Here is a 25071-nt window from a genome sequence, read left to right as displayed (position 1 = left end):
TGGGTGTGAACTTAAAATGTTCGAAATGTCCCAAAACAGCTGTGCATTACCTGTTTACATGGCCGGCAAAACAGCTGTGCAGTACCTGTTTAAAAAATAGATATATATATCCTTTTCGAATTGGGCTGTTTTCATGAAAGGGCTGCGGTTGAAGAGAACCTGTACATTCAAGGAAAATTTGGTTGCTTATGTATAAGATAATATCTGAGGAAACTTATGACGTTTTTCTCAATTTCAAAATTCCAAATGCATACTTTGTATGGATGTGAACTTAAAATGTTCGAAATGTCCCAAAAACAGCTGTGCATTACCTGTTTACATGGCCGGCAAAACAGATGTGCAGTACCTGTTTACATGGCCGGCAAAACAGCTGTGCAGTACATGTTTAAAAAAAATACATATATGTCCTTTTCGAATTGGGCTGTTTTCATGAAAGGGCTGCGGTTGAAGAGAACCTGTACATTCAAGGAATGAATTCCTAACCTCAGAAATTATTTTAAAATACAATTCTCAGTAACAGCTGCGAGAAAAATGGCAAGGTCATATGAACCATTGCGTAATATTTATAATAATATGTACATTTTTTGTTTAAAAGATTAAAACTGTAAAATTAACGATCGCCGGAAATTAAATTTTAATAGAGTAGCTTTAAGCCCGGTGTGGCGGTTTCAGTCTTCGGCCGTGTTCAGTTTTCCGGGACTCGGTACGGCACTAAAAATGTAGTACTTTCGCTTGCTGTGCGCAGGCGTCGCATGACGTAATGTTACCGTATTTGGTCATTCGGAAAACTGAACACGGCGGAAAGTTGAAACCGTCACACCGGTTCATACTTCCTGCGAATGCTTCATGCGGTGCGAATTTCATTTTGGAAAGAAATTTGTACACAATTTTGATATCACACCCATTGAAACAATCAAAAGGTCGGCCCCTGGAAAGAGTACGTCTTAAGACTACTATTGCATTGTACACACAACATTCCCACACTCGCAAACTCGTAGTTGTAAGTGTGAAAACGTTCGAACCCCCATTCTATTTTTTTGCATTCCTGTGGAGACATCTTTTGTTCTTTCCATTGTCCATGGAGTTAAGAAACTCCCAGAGACTTTGTACGCCAAATTCATTGTGGAGCGCCCACGTCTTAAGAATTCTCCTGTATAGAGACCCTCTTGGGTGCCAATTTCTCATGTGTTATTTGTCTCCATAAGGTAGTGCATGAAATCACCTTTTCCCGTTCACACACGGTTGTTTTTTATTTAACAAGTGTTTCTTTAGAAAAATGAAGGCCGGAAGAAAACTATCCTGTCAGAAACACAACAACAAAGACGAAACAGCACCATTCCAGCCAGTCTTCAGAAAAAACGTGAGTACATACTGTTTGTCAGTTCGAATATGAACACGTTTTGAATGCATGCAGTGACTGATGTTGAGTCTATGCAAACTCAGGCTAGCATAAAGGCACATAGGGTTGATGCAAGATCTGCTGTAAACATGTACTTGAACTCGACAGAATGTCTACTTATTTTTCCTTTCCTTATTTTTCCTTTTCGCAAACGCGCTGACAGTGAGGCTGCATTTCACAGGGAGGAAGGAAGGAAGTTTCATGAGGATATGGCCTTGAGAGCACTTCACTGCAGAGTCTTTTTTGCACTGTATTAAATTAATTGCTGATTAGGTCAAGTTATGACCTCCTTGCTAATGCAATGGACAATGTACACCACAAGGACACGCATAACATAAAGCCAATCGTGTATACACATTTGCATAACAAAAAAACTGAATGAAATATGTACCTCAATAACAATACTGAAAGACAAGGCTCGGAAGTACCTACAAATTCACATCAAAAGAAACCCTTATAGGATTGTGTTCCATTGTTTTTAAGGCCAAATAAGAAAAAATACCAGTTAATTGTCCCGTCCCTCATCTTTCTTTGAGGCCGCATATTCTCGTTGTTACTGATTTTATTTAATGATTATTTTCAAAAGGGAAATTGTTTATGTGCATTACACTTACTAACCTTTTAAGAACTTGTACTACTATAAAGTAAGTATTGACTGAAGATTTGATGACCAGTTTGAATTAAAATGATTGGCGGCAACCTTTAAAAGAAAAACAGGAGAAGAAAAAACGAAAAAACTGGATGACCTTAATGGCTGTGCGTAGGTGCTTTAAATTGGTTGTGCAATTTAATGAGTGACATGAAAATTGAAAAAGAATAGGCCTCATTCATATAAAGCCATACCATAAAAACCCGTCAACAAAAGGAGAGCAAAACGTATAAACAATAAAATAACACATAAAATGACATTACAATTTAAGAGGATCACGATTCTACGTCATAGATATTTTAAATTAAATTTTGTGATTTTAAAACTAACACATTAATTAATTAATTGTGGTCAATCAAAAGCTATTTGATTGAATTTAAAGGTGTTCATTTCAAGAAATGTTTCTCTGTGTGAATGCAAACTCGGAAGGTCCCCCTTTTTACAGGCACTGGACACAATTGATAATTTCTCAAAGTAATTGTTAGCATAAAAACTTACTTTGCAACGAGGAATAGAGAGCTGTTGATAGTATAAAACAGAAAAGGAAAACTATCCACTGACGTTGGATTGTTGTATCCACCGCTCAATTTAAAATAGGGAGTCTCATGGCAGGTCGAGTTATTCCACCTCAAAAATAAAAAAACACCCCTATACAAAACACACCGGTATAATAATATAAATGTCTGAGCAGCTAACTTGAAAGTAATGTCATTTTCTTTCAAAGGTCCTTTATCATCCAAAATACCTCAAGTTGAAACTATACAACCCTCAAGGCTATAATTAGGACTTTGTTAGCCTATACCCTATTTTACTTAGACTTGTGAACATGTCGTTATATGTAGTCGTGGTGTTAGCGTTCCGACTCTCTCCACGATTCCGATTCTCCCCGCGATTCCCGTGACACTGGTGGTGTTCTCGCGAGACTGCTGGCCCCCGCGAGACTACTGCTCGCATGACTACGGTCCCGTATAATTAGGGTGCGTTCGATTAGCTTCCCCGGGTCGACCCCGGTGTGTGGCGTTTTCTTTTTCCAGGACGAACGTGTGCAGTTAATTACCCACGTTCATTCTGGAAAAAAACCGCCACACACCGGGGTCGACCCAGGGAAGCTAAACGAACGCACCCACAGTCGGCAGCCAGCAGCTTTGCCGGAGAGCAGTGATACACGACTCGATTATCTCACCACGACAGTGCATTACCGAATTATTCACATGTTTAATTATTTGGCTCTCAAATCTGTCTCTTTTTTTCTTCCTACTTGTTGTGGTACACTCTCTTTACAAAAACAAACAAAACATGCAGTTTTATTTAGTTGAATTTGGTGTTAACCCGTGTCGCATGCAATTATGTCCTCTATGCAATACTATCCGGAGGACATTGTTGCATATGCAATAATGTCCGCCGGACGGTTTTGCATATGCAATCGTGTCCGTCCGGACGCTGCTGCATAATGCAATTGTGCCCGCCCGGACACATAGCATATGCAGTTCTGTCCGCCCCGTGCAAAACCGTCGTTGAGGAAAATTAACCGCCATTCGTCGACGGAACACGTTCAACATTCGCATCTGACACGGCACTCCATCCCAATTACTGCTAAGCATAAGATGACTCAACCAATTCAAATTAAGAACAAACACTTTCGAGTTTTAAATCGAAACATAAATTACAAAATTAATCGTTATATTCATCTACAAAATAACCATATGGGTCTGAGGTCCAATTTTCTAGAGTTGCTGAAGCAAACAAAGTTGACTACTACTATGCAAAAACTATAGGGAAGCCACACAGCTGCATGTATATTGTTACTTGTTGGCTGGTAACCTCTTTTTTGGTAAGCAACGTTTTGTTGTGCTAAGCTACTTGTTGTGCTTAAGCAGCTCTACTTAATTGGATCCCGATGGCAAGAATCGTTATATTTTGAAAGCAGCAATGATTAGGACGAGAATGTGATAAAATTATAACCAATAAAACTACTTCCACTGTGTAGTTAAATAAAGAACTATAACAACAAACAAACACAAATTTTATTACATCTAAACAGTTTGTCTGCAATTTACCCTCGAACAATTTTGAATTTTATTTTTTACTTTATATAGGTTTTCTCGGTCAATTTCGGAAAAAGAGCAGCCAATTTCATTTGCATGCGTTCGAATTAAAGCTGTTTTGCCTCTCTAGTTGTTACTGCGTTTCAAATTCAGAATTCGGCCATTCAATTTCGTTTTGAGTCGAGTCAAATTCCTTTAGCACTATGTTCAATTTAGTGTATCGTCATTCTTTTTCGAGACACACACGCCTCAAGAAGCGACTGCGAATTTGAATGCTGCTTTGATGAATTGGTAAATTGAATGATTATTTTGTTAAATCGAATGACGCAACATTACATTTGACTAATAATAAAACGAAATCGAATGACCTTTTTCAGTAGCATTCGATTTCGCGCGAAATAGAATAGCTTGACGGTTAAATTGGTTGCTCTTTTTCCGAAATTGGCTGAGAAAACCTATATTTTTATTTTGAGTGTCACTAAAACGAGGCTTAAAGCCATTATACACTTTCGGTAAACAGTATTGTCCAAGTCCCACACTTTGTGTATCACAAATTATATATAAAACAACAAACCTGTGTAAATTTAGGCTCAATCGGTCATCGGAGTCGGGAGAAAATAACGGGAAAACCCACTCTTGTTTCCGCGCGTTTCGCCGTGTCATGACGTGTCATGTGTTTCAAATAAATCCGTAATTCTCGCTATCGAGAATTTATATTGTTTTACTGTTTTCTCAAAAAGTAAAGCATTTCATGGACTAATATTTCAAGAGATGTCTTTCACCATTACCTTCTGTAAACCCTGTAAATTATTTGTAAATCTGTGAACTTTTTTTTTTTTCTGTACCGAAAGTGTATAATGGCTTTAAAGAAAGCAACATAATTTGACCCCCTATTCTTTCACTATTTTCTTGCAACTTCGATGACCAATAAGTGCGTCAAAATTTGCACAATGATTTGTTATGTTAGTGCACATGTTAGGAAACACCAAGTGGGAATACTGGTCTTTGACATTAACCAAAGGTGTACAGTGCCTTCAAGTATAATATTTGGATGTCATTCCGGACATTTAATGGAGATGTCTGTAAAATTTGTCCATGCTTTGCGGAGGGAATCGGCAGTTCCATATTTATGTGACACCATAGATTCCTGGAGGAAGCATTTGTGCATGTTTTTGCCTTTACTCCCGAATACTTTGAATGCGTTATTGTGCGTTATGGGCACCCCTATCCTCTTGGCAAGGATACCGTGGTACGCGTCGTCGATCGGTATGATCGAAGTCCGTTGGGCCGCTTCATACATTGCCGGAATGGTACTCCCTGAAATGACGTAACCTCCTCCGGAGCAATATGGCGGATAAAATTTCCCCCTGTATTGTTTTTTTGACACGTGGTACCTACTCTTAGCGTCGTCTATATGGATGCTTGTCCACATGGCGTTACCTATGAACATTGCCTTGTGTTTTTCTTTACTCAACTTTTCCAAGAATTGTATGATGTTTTTCATATTCACAAACATGTCGTCGTCTCCTTTGTAGTAGTACTTTGTGTGAGGGCAGTTTTCGGTCACCCATTTCAATCCGAAGACCACTTTCAAGGTGAGGTTGTGAAAGGACTCTCTGAATTCTGCTTGGATGATGTCTCCGTGTCTTTCGTTCTCTTCGTTGACTTTCTTTTGTATCTCGGCTGTGTTCTTTGTCTCTGTAGCAAGTGTGAATAGCAAGACGGTTTGTTTGCCGAAGAACACCCTCTGCTTTCCCCAGGTCTCCCGAATGGCCTGCCTGCGTTTGAAGTTACTCTGCAGGGAGCTAATCAGGAGGATGAGGAACACATCCCTTCTCTTGCCCGTCTCAAAACATACATCATCTTGGGAAACAACCTCCTTCAGACACTTCTCAAAGTACTTGTGGTTGGATACGTTACTTGGAAGCACCAAATCTATCCTGGGGTCGACGCAGTTTCTTCTGCTCTCAGGGCTGCTTATGTTTCTGTAAACTTCAAAGAACGTATCAGCTTTTTGAAATCTCATGGCGGCTGTAAGAACATTTTCCGGGAGACAACCGCCCATTTTCAAATCGCTCTGGGTGAATGCATTGTTGTTGACAAGTCTGAAGGAAAGCTTCTCAGCAATGATTGACACAAAGACGTCATCAAGGGTTACTAGGGGTGCGTGACGTGAATGTTCTAAGATGAGATCCACGGCGTCCATGGTGAGAATGAAACCAGCTTCTGATGTACAATACTCAGGGAAAGCCTTTCTAGGGTAGAGTTCCTTCGACACGTAGTAAACGCTTTTGGGGTCCCGTACTGGTATCGTTGCAGACGATCGCCTCCCGTGCCACGCCCTCACCAGCTCCTCGCCTTTCAAAGATTTCAAATAGTTATTTACTGTTTCTGAGTTTACGAACATGTGGTCACTGCCGTACATAACAAACTTTACGCCAGAGCATTTCTGAGCCGCCCACTTCAACCCGAGGAGGAGTTTCAAAGTAGAGGACCGAGTCCCCTCTCGAAAGTTCCCGAATAAAATATCATTGAAAGTTTCACTCTCGTTCCCAATAGGTCCTTTGAGCTTGTCCTTCGCTAGACCTACTACAAATATAACTTTAAACCCATATTTTGTGTTAATCGTTGTGTTGGCCCAGGTGTCACGAATCACATGGCGGGTTTGGACTTTGTCTGGACTGGACAGTAAAAGGATTACCATGGTCACACTGTCCTTAATATGCGGACGGACTCGGTTTAAGCATTCAGGCGCTCTATCGAGAGTTAACACTTTCTTGAGGTATGCTGTGTTAACGTCAGTCTTATTCCACAGATTAGTCACGGTGGTCGGTCTAATTGTGGACTTATGGGAGGCGGTCAACTCGACCTGCAACCGAGTGGTGGCGACATCTTTGATCGAGAAGGGAAGGACGTTAACTTTTGATTGATCCTTGATAAAGTTAGTGTAAATAAAGGCCGCAGTAGCGTGAAAGGCATAGATGCAGATTGCGACAAAGAGGGCGTATTTACGGCGGTTTTTTATAGCCATGATGGCGAGTACCACAACTGAAAAAAAAAATTGGCTTAATAATGTTGGTTTTTTGTTTTGTCGTTCTTAAAAGGTAACATTAAACACTAGATTGCAAATATAGCTGCGAGGGCAACTTCAAAACGACACCCTTCAGGCTGTTTGTGCTGGGTTGTGTTGACTGGGTTCTGTACCCACGGATATCAAACTCTGCAACAGAAACACAATAAATGTAAGTTCTACCATGTTGTCCAGAATGTGCAGCAAAAGGTTTTTTTAACACACATTCATATTCATGTTATATCCCTAATTCACTCAAACTAGGGTTCCTTTCAAGCCTAAAAGCTCAAGTGACAAGATCGGGACTCGAACCCACACTGTGTTGATCAAAAACAACTGAGATTGACCTCTCTCAAAGAAAGTGCGACCCACCTCGGAAAAAAACCCCAACAAGACCACACACACTAAAAAAAAAAACACACGACAACATATCAAACACCCAAACACCCCAAACAAACAAACAAACAAATAAACAAACTAACACACCAACACTAGAAAACAAAAACATCCACAAAATGATAATTGACTTGACAGATTTAATTTTTTTTTTAGTTGAGACACATTTTTTTGTATGCGTACATACTCTTCCATAATTAAATTGAAGGGGCCTAGGGTGGAGTTTAGACTAGTCTTATCTCGAGTTAGGACGAGTTACTCGTCCTAACTTAGGACTAGCCATACGCTTTTTTTTTTATATCTCCTAGGACTGGTCCTAAGTTATAACTAGTCCTAGTCCTAACTCTTTGTGAAATCGAGCCCTTGCATTGTAATGTACAAACAACATGGATCTGTACACGCTACTGTTATATAAACAATCACCGTTTCCTCGATATTGTCTTCACTTATAATTCATTCGGATAGTATGAAAGGTACAAGAATTTGTTCAACAAAAAACAAATCCACCAGAAATTTAATTTCATTGAAAGCCTGCAACACCTATTAGAGTACTCAAACTCCCATAGTATGCATGTTTCGGTGCATACAATATTAAAGTACGTTTTCAAGCAGTTCTGCACTAATTTCTCATCTTTAATTTCAGAACAATGTCACGATAACATAAATATACATAAATTGGTCGAGGAAATAGTAATAATAATAAATCAATAACTAGGTCGCGAATGCGAAAGCATATTTTTGCAAAATATAGCGTGCAGGGATAATAATCAAGCGTGAACTGTGTCCGGGTTGACCAAACTCTACAACAGATATATCATGAACGTAAATTATGCTATGCTGTCTTGAATGAAACAACGTCTCGACATTAGAATGTTGCAACTAAAATTAATATAGGTGCAGCAATGATGAGAGTAAAACTAATCAAAATATTAAAGATAGTTATATTTCATATGAGCAACTCAAGCGTTTACCATTACTTAGCTTCCAGTAACTCGGTTTTGAATTTTTTAACTGATGAGAACCAGTTTTCGAGTCCACGAATTTGATTTCGAGACATCATAATGAAATTTTGAGGTCCCCTAATCAAGCATCTGAAGGCACGCAACTTCGTGTGACAAGGGTGTTGTTCTTCCGTTATTATCTCGCAACTTCGACAACCAAATGTGTTAAGATACATCAAGTGAGAAGACTACTCTTTGACAATTAACCAAAGTGTTCAGTGTCTTTAAAGTAAAAGAGTGGTGTTAGTTTCGCTCTTTTGAGATTGAAGGTCATGATCTGTGTGGCTTTTTTTTATAGTGAAATTGGAACAAACTTCACTCTAAATCGAGTTTAAAGTATTCGTCTTTTACTCTAGAAAGAGTTGTCTGCCAAGTAGCTCTTTGCAAGAGTGGTATGGCGGACAAAACCAGTGTTTTTTCACTTATTTACGTTTTAGCGAACCTAGTCTACCCGTTAGTGAAATCTGTCCATTCCATTTATTCTTGTCCACCAAATTGTGCACAAGGAAACAAACACACAGAAATTTCACTATCTCGAATTTTGTTTACGTCAAACGTGTTACGCTTACCTTGTCGTATGTAGCCAATTGGTGGTGGGTTGATTATGACTACGATGAGTGAGTATGGCGACTATTTTCGGGGGAAATCCTCCACGGACTGAAAACTTTTTTTGCAGCTTCCTCGGCACGTATACAATGGCAGTCTCTCTCTTAGAGTTTATGCATTTTTATTGGTCGAAGGATAGGTCACGTTGAGTGCATTCTGGGAAAGAAAGACCACCTCCAGAACCAGCGATTAAATGGCCCCTGCAGGAGCATATGCGTACAAACTTGTATGCAATAGCATATCGTGAGGTGAACTGTCCAATCAACGGTGTTGTTTTTAATAATTATTTTCGGCAAAGATTAAGGTGCCGTGTGCACCGTGCGCGCATAAATAGCCAGGCACGAACACACAACACGCATGGCATATCGTGAGGTGAACTGTCCAATCAACGGTGTTGTTTTTAATAATTGTTTTCGGCAAAGATTAAGGTGCCGTGTGCACCGTGCGCGCATAAATAGCCAGGCACGAACGCACAACACGCATATAAACCAACATAAGGCTAAAGATAGTATGTGCCTATCCCCGAATGATGTTTTTGACAGAGCTCATAGTCTTTTGGTAGTTATTTTTTTTTTGTAAGGGCGGTCGGGAGGGGGTGTGGCGTTGTACAGGAGGAAAAGAGTGTGTTAAGCTAATTAAACCCTTGGGGGGGGGGCACCCTCTGCCACATTTCGGCATGGTTTACATCCAACAAACGTTAGTAGCGCACATGCGTTTTTCGGATTGAAAAGTTTTCACAAGGCTCTCCGCTGCATGTGAATACCGCCCTCTGTGTCGGTCCAAATTTCATTCTGACTTTTCAACAACATTTCCCAAAACCCTACCATAAGGCAACAATGGTGCTTTTTAAAATTATTTTCCTGTAACTTCGATGACCAATTGAGTCAAAATGTTCACAGATTTGTCATTTTATGCATGTTCGGATACACCAAGTGAGAGTACTGGTCTTTGACAATTACCAAACGTGTCCAGTTTCTAAAAACTCGTATATCTATTTGTTAACAATGTTTACCCTCCCGGGAAGGGACGCTATATACGACAGCGTGAAAGTTTGACTGTTTCCTGTCATTCTGCAAGTCATTATAGAAATATCCCTACATGGAAGCGAAAAACTTGTCTTTGGAATATTTGACATATTACCCTTTGGGGGAATAAAGCAGCGTCAAAATCTTTCAACAACTACGTGGCTTTGTGGGATAGGATTTCAATTCAATTCAATTCAATTTAATTCACTTTATTTCCAAATCCAAACAAATAAACAAAACACTTAGCAGTGAATAAATAACTATGTTTTACAAGCAAATGGAATAATGAAAGTACATGAAGTAATACTATAATACTACATTTACAAGCAAAGGCAAAATATAAATTACGGAAAACAAAGCAAAAAAAACCATACAGAGCACAAGGTGATGGAGTTGGAGGGGGCCCATAAAAAGCAAAGCCTGTCGAGTATGGACCCCCTAACGAAAGCAATAAAGCATAACAATCAGTTTTGGAATCTTTGGAGCTTAACACAGGCACCGATAACGAGAACGAAAACGAGACGATAAAAATGCACGCCCTCGATTGGTTGAATCGTATTCTGAGTGGAGCAATTCAACCAATCGAGGGCGTGCATTTTTATCGTTCTCGTTTTCGTTCTCGTTATCGGGGCCTGTGTGACCGGGCCTTAAACAAATACAGGAAAAGAAGAAGGAAGAAGAAGGACAGTGGAAAGAAAGAAAATGGGAAAGTTAGGATAGGTGTAAGAAGAAAGTGATTCACGAGAAGAAAGAACTATGACCCAAAGATGAAGGGAAAGCTTGAAAGATAAACCAACCTGAACAAAGAGGCTGTGAAACATACTCTGCTCTATGTGATGTTTGAAGCTTTGCATAGTGTGTAAGGATAAGACTAAACTATAAATAATGGTAAACTTGCGGGCTCAAAGCATGCAATTTTTTGGAGGGTGTGTTTTCTCTGAAAAGAGCCGGCTTAGTCTCGACGTTTCGAACAGTATACTCTGTTCGTATTCATGGTTGTACCCGCAAGTTGATCATTATTTATAGTTTGTTCCAGACTCTACTCTACGTTACACGCTGTGTGCGTGCCGTATACAAAAACGCCACCGCCAACAGCCTCCAACTCAATGGTAGGCCAACTGCAATAGTTTCTACAAGCGCAATTTTTATTGTAAACGGCCGATTGAGGTCAATGCTTCATACACAACATTCATTTAATAGAACTCTAAACACAATAATTCAATTTGCATGGAAGGGAGTGGGTTGCTTTCACTGGCATTGGCACCTGGCTGGCTCGCCGATGGGGGGAAAACCACCCAAATGGCTTCCTTAAACTAACAACAAGTCTGGTATTAAACTAAACAAGAGTTGGACAGTAAACAAATGTGTTAAAGGTATATCTGTGTATATGTGTATCTTATCATATGCATACAAAAACAAACCTGTGAAAATTTGTACTCAATTGGTCGTCGAAGTTGCGAGATATTAATGAAAGAAAAAACACCCTTGTCACACGAAGTTGTGTGCGTTTAGATGGTTGATTTCGAGACCTCAATTTCTAAACTTGAGGTCTCGAAATCAAATTCGTGGAAAATTACTTCTTTCTCGAAAACTACGTCACTTCAGAGGGAGCGTTTCTCACAATGTTTTATACTATCAACCTCTCCCCATTACTCATTACCAAGTGAAGTTTTATGCTAATAATTATTTTGAGTAATTACCAAAAGTGTCCACTGCCTTAATAAGCAGTTGTACTTGAAGCGATTGGCATAATGCATGGAATAGTCATTGGTGTATGTGCTCCATGCTGTGTGTAAAAAGTCCATAGAATGCGCCACCACACTGTTCTAGATAATATTTATTTTACATCTTTCTCAATTCGTCTTGCCTACTTTTATATGATTTGGGGCCTAAATTGTCTTTTCTCCCAAACACACAAAACCATGTGTTATGAGTCACCCGCAAGCCTATCTTTTTGGCCATCAAGCCTTGATATGCGTCGTCGATTTGGCAGGCATTTTGATAGATAGATAGATAGATAGATAGATAGATAGATAGATAGATAGATAGATAGATAGATAGATAGATAGATAGATAGATAGATAGATAGATAGATAGATAGATAGATAGAAAGATAGATAGATAGATAGATAGATAGATAGATAGATAGATAGATAGATAGATAGATAGATAGATAGATAGATAGATAGAAAGATAGATAGATAGATAGATAGATAGATAGATAGATAGATAGATAGATAGATAGATAGATAGATAGATAGATAGATAGATATAAACGTTTATTCAATGTTGCAAATAGTGTATAATACAGAGTATTACAGAGTGTTATTTTCTCCCAACTCCGATAACCGATTGAGCCTAAATTTTCACAGGTTTGTTATTTTGTATAGAAGTTGTGATGCACGAAGTGTGGGACTTGGACAATACTGTTTACCGAAAGTGTATAATGTCTTTAAGCCTCGTTTTAGTGACACTCAAAATAAAAAAAACGTATAGGTTTTCTCGGTCAAATTCGGCAAATGAGCAGTCAATTTAATTTTCATGCGTTCGAATTAAAGCTGTTTTTCTTTTCCAGTTGTTACTACGTTTCAAATTCAGAATTCGCCCATTCAATTTCGTTTTGGGTCGAGTCAAATTCCTTAAGCACTCTGTTCAATTTAGCGTAGCGTCATTCCTTTTCGTGACACACATGCCTCAAGAAGCGACTGCGAATTTGAATGCTGCTTTGATGAATTGTTAATTTGAATAATTATTTTGTTAATTCGAATGACGCAAAATTACATTTGACTAATCCCAAAACGAAATCGAATGACCCTTTTGAGTAGCATTCGATTTTGCGCGAAATAGAATAGCTTGGTGGTTAAATTGGCTGCTCTTTTTCCGAAATTGACCGAGAAAATCTATATAAAGTAAAAATAAAATTCAAAATTGTTCAAGGGTAAATTGCAGACTGAGTTAAATGCTGACAAACTGTTTAGCTATAATAAAATTTGTGTTTGTTTGTTGTTATAGTTCTTTATTTAACTACACAGTGGAAGTAGTTTTATTGGTTATAATTTTATCACATTCTCGTCCTAATCATTGCTGCTTCCAAAATATAAGATTCTTGCCATCGGGATCCAATTAAGTAGAGCTGCTTAAGCACAACAAGTAGCTTAGCACAACAAAACGTTGCTTACCAAAAATGAGGTTACCAGCCAACAAGTAACATATACATGCAGCTGTGTGGCTTCCCTACAGTTTTTGCATAGTAGTAGTCAACTTTGTTTGCTTCAGCAACTCTAGAAAATTGGACCCCAGACCCATATGGTTATTTTGTAGATGAAAAAATTAAATCTGTCAAGTCAATTATCATTTTGTGGATGTTTTTGTTTTCTAGTGTTGGTGTGTTAGTTTGTTTATTTGTTTGTTTGTTTGTTGGGGTGTTTGGGTGTTTGATATGTTGTCGTGTGTTTTTCTTTTAGTGTGTGTGGTCTTGTTGGTTTTTTTTTCCGGGGTGGGTCGCACTTTCTTTGACAGAGTAATATGGATAAAATTTATGTAAATATAACAAATATTAAAAGGTGAAACTTTAAACAACATATGTATTTTGAGTTAAAAAAATTCTAAAAATTGTTCACGATTTTAATTTTAAAAAGTATAAAAACTACACCCTATAAAATTTATTAAAAATTACCTCAAACCATTGATTCTAAATATAAGCATTGTGTTGCTCAATTAACACCTTCAATTGTGTTTAGCATTGGTCTCTAAAAAGTTTCTTCTTTTCTTTTCAGGATGACTGATGCATGCATGTAACTGTAGTCAACACATTAATGGAAGTGCAAGGCAAACACTTCCCTGATGTGATTTGAACAATGCACGGACAATGTCCAATGTCAAATAATGAGTCAGAAGATAAAGATGTTGATTAGAAAATCTCTCCAGCAGGATACAAATTTTGTTTTAAAAGCAGTTGTACTTGGAAACGTTTTGCACTAAATGCATGGAATAGAGTCATTGGTGTATATACTCCATGCTGTACGAAGGTCCACAGATGAGCGTAAGTTTTTGTGATGCGCCACCATGCACTGTTTTAGAGCACATTTTTTTGGTATCTTGCCCAGTTGTCTCTTTCCGGCCAAACAAAACAGTTTGTTATGAGACACCCGCAAGCCTACCTTTTTGGCCAGCATGCCTTGATATGCGTCGTCGATCGGAATAACATGAATCCATCGAGACGCTTTAAACATCTCCGGAATGAGGTTCCCTGAAATGACGTACCCACCACCTGAGCAATATGGCGGATAAAATTCCCCATTAAACTGGGTTTTGGTGACATAATACTTACTTGTTTTGTTTTTTATACGACGACTTTTTATCAATGCATTACCCAAAAACAATCTCCTATTGTTCGACTTACTGGTCTTGCTCAGCAATGTTATAATGTTTTTCATATTCACAAACATGTCGTCGTCTCCTTTGTAGAAGTACTTTGCGTGAGGGCAGTTTTCGGTCACCCATTTCAATCCGAAGACCACTTTCAAGGTGAGGTTGTGGAAGGACTCTCTGAATTCTGCTTGGATGATGTCTCCGTGTCTTTCGTTCTCTTCGTTGACTCTCTTGTGTACCTCAGTTGCATTCGTTGTCTCTGTTGCAAGTGTGAAGAGCAAGACGGTTTGTTTCCCGAAGAAAACCCTCTGTTTTCCCCATGTCTCCCGAATGGCCTGCCTGCGCTCGAAGTGACTTGGTAAGGAGCTGACCAGCAATAGCAGGAATACATTTTTTTTCTCCCCTGTTCTTTCAAAACAAATATCGTCGTGTGTTATCACCGTTTTGAGGCATTGCTTGAAATATCTGTCGTTGGTTCCATCTCCTGGAAACCAGTCTGGACTGCTACAGTTCCGTCCTTTTAATTCCATATTTAAGCATTCCTGTCCTCTATCGAGATATAACACTTTCTTCAGGGATGTTGTGTTAACGTCAGTCTTATTCAACATATTTGTCATGGTGGTCGGTCCAATTGTGGACTTTGTGGAGTTGGTCAACTCGACCTGCGACCGACCGATGTCGACATCTTTGAACGAGAGTACATGTACCTTATGTACCTTAATGACGTCAATGTAAATAAGGGTCGCAACCATTGTCATAAGGGAGTATGAACCGACTGCGAGGGTGAGAACGTATTTGTGGTGGTTTTTTATAGCCATGGTGAGCACTAGTGGACAATAGTTTTTTATGTTTTTTATGAGGGTTGCTGGAGGTCAACATCACAATGCGATAAATCATGCGTGAACTGCACCCAGTAGACAAAATATCTGCAACCAACACACAATGATTGTAAGTTCTACCATGTATTCTTTAATTAAAGGTAGTGAACGCGTTTGGTTATTGTCAAAGACCAGTATTCTCACTTGGTGTATCCCAACATATGCATATATTAACAAGCCTGCGAACATTTTGATTCAATTGGTCATTGAAGTTGCAAGAAAATAAAAAAATGAAGACACCCTTATTGTACAAAATTGTGTGCTTTTAGATAGGAATAAAGGGCTTCTGGCCAGAAGTCTTTTATTATTTTAGTGAGAAATTACCTCTTTCTAAAAAACTGTATACTACAGTAATTTTTTTGAGTAATTATTACCAAACGTGTACAGTACCTTTAAAGGCAGTGGACACTATTGGTAATTACTCAAAATAATTATCAGCATAAAACCTCACTTTGTAACGAGTAATGGGGAGAGGTTGATAGTATAAAACATTGTGAGAAACGGCTCCCTCTGAAGTGACGTAGTTTTTGAGAAAGAAGTAATTTTCCACGAATTTGATTTCGAGACCTCAAGTTTAGAACTTGAGGTCTCGAAATCAACCATCTAAACGCACACAACTTCGTGTGACAAGGGTGTTTTTTTCTTTCATTATTATCTCGCAATTTCGACGACCAATTGAGCTCAAATTTTCACAGGTTTGTTATTTCATGCATATGTTGAGATACAACAAGTGAGAAGACAGGTCTTTGACAATTACCAATAGTGTCCACTGTCTTTAAGCTAACGCATTGGATCGTATGAATAAAAAGAAACAGGTTCACATTTAACTGCAATTTTTTAATGAAGGTTTTCTCGGCCAGTTTCGGAGAAAATGTGAACAGCCAATTTAATTTTCATTTGTTCGGAGTAAAGCTATTTTGCCTCTACATTTTCAGCGTTTCAAATTCAGAATTCGTCCATTCAATCCTTTAGCACTCTGTTCAATTATTTTAAATTTCGTAAAGAGGCAATCAATTTTGCTAAATGAGGATTGGAGTAAGTACATCTGAAGAACTACGAATAAACAGATTAACTGTACTAGACAAATGAATTTGAATTGCTAAACACACGCCTCAAAGACACATCCTGTGAATTTGAATGCAATTTGCTGCAATTCGATCATGACTTACGTAAATCGAATGTATGTTTTGTTAAATCAAATGACGTAATAGTACAATTTAAATAGTTCTAAAACGAAATCAAATGACCCTTTTAAGTAGCATTCGATTTCGCGCGAAATTGAATAGCATGGTGATTAAATTGTCTGCTCATTTACCGAAATTGACCAAAAACAAATTTCCAAATTGTGAAAAACATGCTGTAGATTGTGCGCATCGATCTATTTTCTTTTCAATGCTAACATTTTAAAAATTTATAAACTCCACTTATTTGATGCAGTATATCATATATTTTGTCGTGTTTGAGTTTCAAGAGATAAACAAATCTGTCCCCTCTTCTTTTTGAGCAGCAAAGGATAAATAAACCAATCCCTTCCACTATACAACATTAATTTGAGCACCGAAGATTATAAACATCTATCTCCTCCCCTTTTTGGTTAAGTTTGTGCACCCGATATTGACTTTGTTCTCTCATAATTATTTTATGGAGAAAAAAAAAGTGTAATTAAAAAATAAATAAATAAAGGGCATTTATGAATGGAAATTAAAAGAGTATAGCGACGAGTTATTAAACGGCCCTTTAAAACCGTTCAGGGTGGAGGTCGTGGAATGAAGCGGACCGGGCCGTTATCGCACGGCCACTACCAGGCCTATTTTAAACGGCCGTTGAATTGAAGAACTCGTCGCACACTCTTTCATTTCCTTAATTTTGTTTTCGTCAAACGTTGTTTGCTTACCTTGTCGTATGTAGCCAATTGGTGGTGGGCTGATTGTGACTACGATGAGTGAGTATTGCGACTATTTTCGGGGAAAATCTTCCACGGACTGAAAGCTTTTCCCACAGCTTTCTCGTCATGTATGAAATGGCAGCTTTTTTTTTAATATCAAATATTACTTGTCACGTTGGAGAGTTTATGCACTCTGAATGTCCACTTCACGTATTCAATTGCGAAAGAAAAAGACCGCCTCAGTGAACTTGCAAATAAAAGGCCCCTGAACGAACAAACTTGTATATAGGCTGTGGTTTTGATTCAATGAAATACAGTATGCTTATTGTCCTTGGTCTTTGGTGTCAAACCAATGAAATAGGCTTCTGTATTCTGTACTGCAACTTTGGTTAGCTTACTTTGTAGAAGACTGGATACTTTGGAGATTTCTCTGTTCCAATATATCGAACTATGTACAAACTTCTTCTGGTAGCGCCCTCTTTTGATTCCTCCTCCTCCAGCGCATGTTAATAAAGGGACAGAATCTGCGGGTACTCCCCCACATTAATTGGGCAGAGGATTAGAGTTGAAGAGTCAAAGAAGAGTTTTCTTTTATCGTTTAAAAACTGCCAGACTCCGAGTACTTTTCTGTGATTTTTAAACGTTTAGCATTTTGCACTGTATGCTTTGGGATGTTAGTTCTGTGCACCCCTCTGCGAACATGAGAAATTCATTACACAGCAAATCCGGGAATTATGTTTTGGTATACTGTTCTGGCACCCAGCCTCTGGCATCCGGCCTCCTTGAGCTTGCGTTTATATGCTTAGTACAACACGGGAGTCACCCGACCAAAAATCAACCCTGTGCTATTTCATTCAACGCAAAGTCGTGAAACTTGTTTTGGTTGTGTTCTGGAACCCAGCCTCTTCGACCCTGCATGCGTATACATGCTTAGTACAATACGGAGGTCACCCGACCAAAAGGGAGGATCACAACGGCGGGTGGGCGGTAGCCTTGCTCAAGGCAGTCGCATTATTCGCTCCGAAAAGACGCAGCTGTAAACCCACCCGCCGTATACCCTGTGCATGGTGTGTGCGATCACACCGAATGACCAACCCGTATACACACTGTCACATCGCACGAATACTGTTCACACAAGTCATCGCACTCGTACACCACTAACCGCATGCGGAGGCCGTCAGGCCGACAGCCTTGTCGGGTCTGTATCTTCCCGTTTTAATGTGTTGTATTGAAAAAATTCCGATAGTGGACGAAATTGGGGGGGGGGGGGGGGCTCTAGGATATGCTAGTATGCAGCTCATGAATATGTATATCGTTCGTCAGACCTATCAGACAACACAGGATGTGAGGCAAATGAATTATTCATTTTGACGTCCAATCACGCACTTCCCTTATCACGACCTTTGGACCCTATCATGCGTCCGTGGTGGTGGTGTGTGAGGTAAACATGTCTCGTCTTTCGCGGGCATTATGGTAATGAGCTGACCGTGGGAACTCTTCGCTTATTATAGTAATGAGGTCAGTGGCTTCAACACAGATCCTACAAGGCTGTCGGCCTGACGGCCTCCGCATGCGGATAGTGTACGGGGGCATCGTGTCGTGCGATGTAACGCACAGTGAATACGGGTGGGTTTTACGCACAGTGAATACGGGTGGGTTTTTATACAGCGGCGGTCTTTTTTCGGAGTGAATAATTCGACTGCCTTGAGCAAGGCTAGGTGGGCGGACAAAAGGCAATGAGTGAACCAATCCGGATAAACCACCTGCGAAACCGTCCAACGAGTCACTCTGCAATGCTCAGGCAGATTTCTAGGTAGGCTGAGGTGAGCATGCCCGCCTCTAACCAACCTGCAAGAGGCCCATGTTCAACCATGTACAGCCGACCCAATATACAGGGTCCAACGTCCAACGCACTGCTTACCACAGAATTCTTCGCTTACGGAACCCTTGTAGCACACAATTATGTGATACGTAAGCGCAGAATTCCCCGGTAAGCAGAGCCATGGAATTGGGACCAGGTCTGACACGGCTCTGAGCTCAGAGCCCACTCAGAGCAGACCACACCCATCGCGCCACGAAATCAAGAATTCGAACAAATCGCTCTGTCTCCTACTGAACCAACGGGCACCGTCTCAAGCAGCCAATCAGACGACTCGCTAGAGCGAGGTCGGAAGAGGCTTTTTGAAGTCTGGCAAACTGACGTCTGAAACGACACAATCGTGTTGAATTCTATACCAGGATGCCATATCAATGGACCTTCTAATTTCAACCTAAGATGGTGCAGATTACCGCTTTTATTCTCTTTTTTTATTTGCCAGGGGCTTCGAATTGAAGTAATGCAACACTATGTTATGTTTAACCCTGTAGTAGACATTTATTTCACCCAAAAAGTAAGCATGTTAAAAACAACACAAAACAAGACTAAAAAGATGCTTTAAACTACTTAATTTTCGATTATAAACGATTCTTATTAAAACAAAATATTGGCTTCATTAGCATAAAAACTTACTTGGTAACGAGCAATGGAGAGCTGTTGATAGTGTAAAACACTGTGATGTTAGATACGGCTCATTAAAAGTGAAAAGAAAGTAATTTATCACTAAAATATTTGAATTTAACTTGAGACCTCACTTGAGGTCTAGAATCTAAGCATCTGAAAGCACAAAACTAGTGCGACAAAGGTGCAACTTCGCGCAATTTTCAGAGGTTTGTTAATTTTGCAAATGTTAAGGACCACCAGTTCATGTTCACCAAGTACACCAAGTATACACCAGCTCTTCTCGTTTGCAAGTTAGAAGACTGGCCTTAAACAATAACACCAAAGGTGCTCAGTGCCGTTAACTCGGTTTTTAATTTTAGACTGGCGTCCACAGTCGCTCAAGTGTTTGATGTTCAATCATCTTTGTGTCACGAAACCTTTGGGCAGTCCTCAGCTGGAGTGGTGTAGTTTCTCCATACTGCATTCAATATATTAGAGTTCTTGAATCCATGGACCACCATAACCTCTCTCAACGAACACCCGTCTGTTTTGGCACCCCAGTTTTTGAACCCCGGGTGGGCGACTGGCTTCACTCCTATTTTACTCATGAGAATACCCTGGTAGGCGTCATCGATGGGTATAAAGGCAGTCTCCAGTGACTTACGGTACATCTGTGGAATGATGTCTGTTGACATGATGTACCCACCACCCGAGCAGTACGGGGGAAAGTATCGGCCACTGTAGAGTCTTTCTGGTACGTAATACTTGGATTTCTCACGAGTAACGCGGGGACTTCTACGGAGTACACTCCCAAGGAAATACCTAGACTTTGCCAGTCCCTTGGCTCGGCTCTCCTTCAAGTGGGACACAATGCGATCGAAATTGACAAACATGTCATCGTCACCTTTGTACATGTATTTGGCGTGGGGGCAGTTTTGAGTCACCCACCGGAGTCCCATGACTACCTTGAGAGTTAAGTTATGGAAGGACTCGGTAAAGTCTGCTTGGATGATGTCACCAAACTTGTCGTCCTCTTGCTTGACTTGCTGCTGTATAAGTTTAACATCAGTCTGGGTGTGGCCCATCACGAATAAAAGTTTGATGTTCTCCCCCTGTGTCATCAAGTTACGCCCCCATGTTTCCCGGATGGTACTACGCAGCTCAAAGTGTCTCGGCAACGTACTGATGAGTACGAGGATGAAAACACTCTCCTCGTTCCCAGCTTTGTCGTAGCAAAAATCCGGATGGTTCAGCCGCATTTGGAGCGTCTTGTCCAAGTAAGGTAAATTGTCAATGTGGTTACTGAGCACCAAACTCAAATCCGGATCGGGACAGTTCCGGCGGAACTCAGGATCGCTGAACTTCGTCCAGGTGCTCTGGAGTTGTTCCACCGACCGTACACCCCGTGACGTGACGACTCTGTTGAGCTCACACGCATCGTTGGCCTGGTTACCGTAACTGAATGATTTATCGTTCGTTATTAGAATGTTGGCTTTCTTGGCTAGAACTCCCATGTAGACATCTGGTAGTGGCAGGAGAGGCTCACCCCAAGACAAGGCTAAAAGTTCCCTGGCGGCATCCACGCTAAGCACGTAACCAGCCTCAATAGTGCAGAAGTCTGGATAACGAGTCTCTGGATAGAGCTTCCTTGATACATAGTACCGACTTCCTGCGTCTCGTTCAGGCATCTTCCCCTGAGTGAGTCGACCAATCCACATTTTCACACCGTCCTTTTCGTTTGTTTCTCGTAGAAGTTTGACAAGACGCTCGTAGATGATGAACATGTGATCATCACCGATGAAGACGTATTTGGTGGAGGGGCAATTTGACATCACCCAGTCTATCCCGAGTAGCAGCTTCAAAGTGGAGTTACCCACACTGTCCGTGAAGCTTCCCATCAAGATATCGTCGTGCCGTTCATTCTCGAGGAACACGGCCGAGTTGACGGTATCGTCCGTCGGTTGACCGAGAACGAACAGCGTGAGTACTCCCATCTGATGCGCGTAGGCGTCGTTTGCCCACGTCTCACGGATCGCCATTCGGAAGTCTACTTCCGTTGGGTGTGTGGTGATGAGAGATACCATGAAGGCATCCTGACACTTCTTCTTATCGTGGCTGTGATCGAACACCGAATCCAGCACTCGATGGAAGAGGGCGCTATTCAAGCCCAAGTTGGGTGCCATATTAGTTTGATTTCTCTTCATTTCGTCTTCCGGACGTGCCCTACCACCTTCACTAGCTGATTTGAACTCGCTGCTACGATTCTGCACACTAGGAATATCATTGTCTACTCGCTTTGTGTCACTCTGTGATGCCTCCCCACCCATCCGCCTTAACACCCCTTCAAAGTCTCGCTTATCCTTTCTATTCCTTCGCTCCATGTTCAACCTGTTCAACGTTGCGTCTGGTTCGTGATCCTGACCGTTCATGATGGTGACGTCAGCAGGGATGAAATTATCCATATACACCAGCACGATCATAACCTTGGCTGCGTAGATACACACAGTGAGAAGGAGATATAACTCCAGTTTTGAGCGTAGTGGTGTCATACTTGGGCTGATATAGTTCAAAATTTAAATCAATATGACAACCTTCTCCAGTTGTACGTATACAGCTTATCAGTGTTAGCTTCTCATTTTAAGAGCTCCATTGTTACACTGGCATCAGTTGTTAGGAATCTCCTGTAAAACACAGTGAAAACGAAACATCAACATTTAACAATTACACAGATCTGCAAAGGAATTTCACGGTATACCTTTTGTAAATGTCAAATACCAGCATATGTCTTGGTGTTTCCCAATATATGCACAAAATATGCAAACATCTGAAAATCTGGGCGGATGTGTTTTATTTGTTGTCCTTGGTGCAATGTAGGTCCCCACCGTGTGCTTGTTTTTATCATTGTTTCCCCGTGCAACTTCTATGTTGTTGTCATTCCCCTTTTCAGTGTTTTTTTTGTCTACTACCTCTGTGTATTGTTATTGCTTACTGGGTGTCAACGTCCCTCCAAGTATTGAGCCACTTCTCCTGTATTTTCTGGTGTAATGTTTACACTCTGCAATTGTTTGATGTCCTAAGAGCAGTGGGTCCCTACCGGGTGCTTCAGTTTGTATCAATGTTTCATCGTGCAATTTTTAAATAAATAAATCATCCCCCTTTTTGCTGTATATAAAATAGTATATTTTAAACTTCTCTTTATGTTTTGTATTAGCCAGTAGCATAGGAAACAAAGGGCTCTAGGCCTTAGTTATAAGGTTTTAACTTGTTTAGTTCCTGGCAAAAATTATCCCCTTTTTTGCTTTATACAAAATAGTATATTTTAAACTTCTCTTTATGTTTTGTATTAGCCAGTAGCATAGGAAACAAAGGGCTCTAGGCCTTAGTTATTAGGTTAACTTGTTTAGTTCCTGGCATGTGTTGCTGGCTCTATGCCCCCGTGTCACTTTCATTGTTTTCTAGCTCTGTTCTGTATGATTGTATTGTATGTTTGAATGCCGATTACAAATAATAATAACAATAAAAACAATAAGGTAAATTTAAAAAAGGGTCTCATGATAAGGGCATATAAGCTGACTGCGATGGTGAGAGCGTATTTGCCATTGGAAGTACCAATTATTAGACAATTTCCTTAAAATGTTTTTCTTCTTTTCTCTTCAAAGGTTACAAAGAAAGCTGGGAAGGTCAACTCCACAATGGCATCAATCAAGCGTAAACTGGGTCAATGCACATGTGAGCACGTGAGTTATATACCATGTTGTCTTAAATGAAAGTTTCACCATGTTGTCTTAAACGAAACTGCAAATTTGACTAGAACAACGATATCAACAACAACAACAACAATAACAACCAAAACAGCAACAGCAAAAACTATAACATGTGCTGATATTCCAGCAAGAAAAGTGTTTTTTCTCTCAATATATTGTAAGTGGGAATAACCATGTTGATTTACCATGACATCGCACATGACGTAGTACCGGGTATGTTTGCAGACCTAATAAAAACTACACTCACTACTCTATGTTGACCCCCCCCCCCCTCCCCCCAAACCACACTCACGCAAATACAACTGTGTTTATTGAAACAAACATATCAGAAATTAATAATCTTGCATTTTGTTTTCGTCAAACGGTGTATGCTTACCTTGTCGTCTTTCGCCAATTGTGTGATGGGTTGATTATGACTACGATGAGTGAGTATGGCGATTATTTTCGGGTAAAATCCTTCACGGACTGATAGCTTTTCCTGCAGCTTCCTCGGCACGTATAAAATGGCAGCCTTTTCTTTTATTATCAAATATTACTAAACACGTTGGAGAGTTTATGCACTCTGAATGGGAATTTAGTGACGTTGTGTTCACGTCACGTATTCAACTGCGAAAGAAAAAATAGACCGCCTCACTGAACTTGCAAACAAGAGGCCCCTGAACGAGCGTATTATTTTTGTGAACAAACTTGTATAGATGTCTGGAACTATGGGTTTTTTCAATGAACTCAGTATGCCTATGTATTGTCATTGGTCTCTATTGTAATATATGTAAAACAACTTTGTATCCTGTACTGGAACTCTGGGTAGCTAACTTTGTAGAAGGTTGGGTACTTTGAAGATGGCCGCTGTGGCAGGGGATTCTGTCCCCAAGAGATTCGGTCCCAAAATGGCGATTTATGTACAAACTTCTTCTGATAGTGCCCTCTTTTGATTCCTCCTCCCCGCACGTTATTTCCCAAAATGGGGGGGGGGGGGGGAGGGGGGCAGAATCTGCGGGGACAGAATTCAATTTGATAGTCGGTCTTGTTTCTGATCACGGCAACTTTCCCAAAGATGTCGGCTTTTCGGTTAGCTCTCGTTTAAGGTTATCTGTTTACTACCCGAGGGCTTTAGCACGATGTGCCCATAGGTTTGTCATTCTAAGTCAAAGGGTGTACTTTTTATAGGACACAAATACAATGTCCACAGATTTACATCAAACTTACACAGTTTGAAGGTAATGATGGTAGAAAGCTTTCCTTAAATATCACTTGCTGAGGTGCTGTAGTTTTTTGAGAAGTGAGAAATACAAGTCACGAAAGTTATTTTTATCACGTAAAACGTATTTTCGTGACATTGTTTTCTACTCAAAAACCACAGAACCACAGCAAGTAATATTTCACGGTTAGCTTTCTACTATCATTACCTTCAAATGGTGCAAGTTTAATGTTAATCTGTGGACATTGTGTTTTGTTTTGCAAAAAGTACCCAAGTCCTTTAAACCTCTTACTCATAAACAATAA

General features: G+C 40.1%; 3 protein-coding genes across 4 annotated transcripts; all 3 read right to left on the bottom strand.

The window, feature by feature from the left end:
- Positions 1–4098: 4098 nt before the first annotated feature.
- Positions 4099–23963, bottom strand: LOC139941050 (uncharacterized). Of its 2 annotated transcripts, none has more exons than XM_071937468.1 (2): positions 23945–23963; positions 4099–7313 (listed from the first exon to the last, which is right to left on the bottom strand). In XM_071937468.1, exon 2 carries the CDS (start codon positions 7122–7124, stop codon positions 5148–5150), a length of 1977 nt encoding a protein of 658 aa, XP_071793569.1. In that variant the 5' UTR covers positions 7125–7313; positions 23945–23963; the 3' UTR covers positions 4099–5147. The 2 variants fall into 2 exon arrangements, with proteins under 2 accessions (XP_071793569.1, XP_071793568.1); XM_071937467.1 differs by lacking the exon at positions 23945–23963 and adding an exon at positions 9130–9295.
- Positions 14039–15380, bottom strand: LOC139940633 (beta-1,3-galactosyltransferase 1-like). Its single transcript, XM_071936983.1, has one exon. It carries the CDS (start codon positions 15378–15380, stop codon positions 14169–14171), a length of 1212 nt encoding a protein of 403 aa, XP_071793084.1. The 3' UTR covers positions 14039–14168.
- LOC139940632 (uncharacterized) lies at positions 19707–22371 on the bottom strand. The gene has a single exon (XM_071936982.1). It carries the CDS (start codon positions 22351–22353, stop codon positions 20233–20235), a length of 2121 nt encoding a protein of 706 aa, XP_071793083.1. The 5' UTR covers positions 22354–22371; the 3' UTR covers positions 19707–20232.
- Positions 23964–25071: the final 1108 nt, after the last annotated feature.

Source organism: Asterias amurensis, chromosome 8 (assembly GCF_032118995.1).
Source record: "Asterias amurensis chromosome 8, ASM3211899v1".
Lineage (NCBI taxonomy): Eukaryota > Metazoa > Echinodermata > Asteroidea > Forcipulatida > Asteriidae > Asterias > Asterias amurensis.
This window is presented reverse-complemented; position numbering and strand designations above follow the sequence as displayed.

Coding starts and splice junctions, on each gene's coding strand:
- LOC139941050 (XM_071937468.1), bottom strand. CDS start 7,124: ATGGCTATAAAAAACCGCCGTAAATACGCCCTCTTTGTCGCAATCTGC.
- LOC139940633 (XM_071936983.1), bottom strand. CDS start 15,380: ATGGCTATAAAAAACCACCACAAATACGTTCTCACCCTCGCAGTCGGT.
- LOC139940632 (XM_071936982.1), bottom strand. CDS start 22,353: ATGACACCACTACGCTCAAAACTGGAGTTATATCTCCTTCTCACTGTG.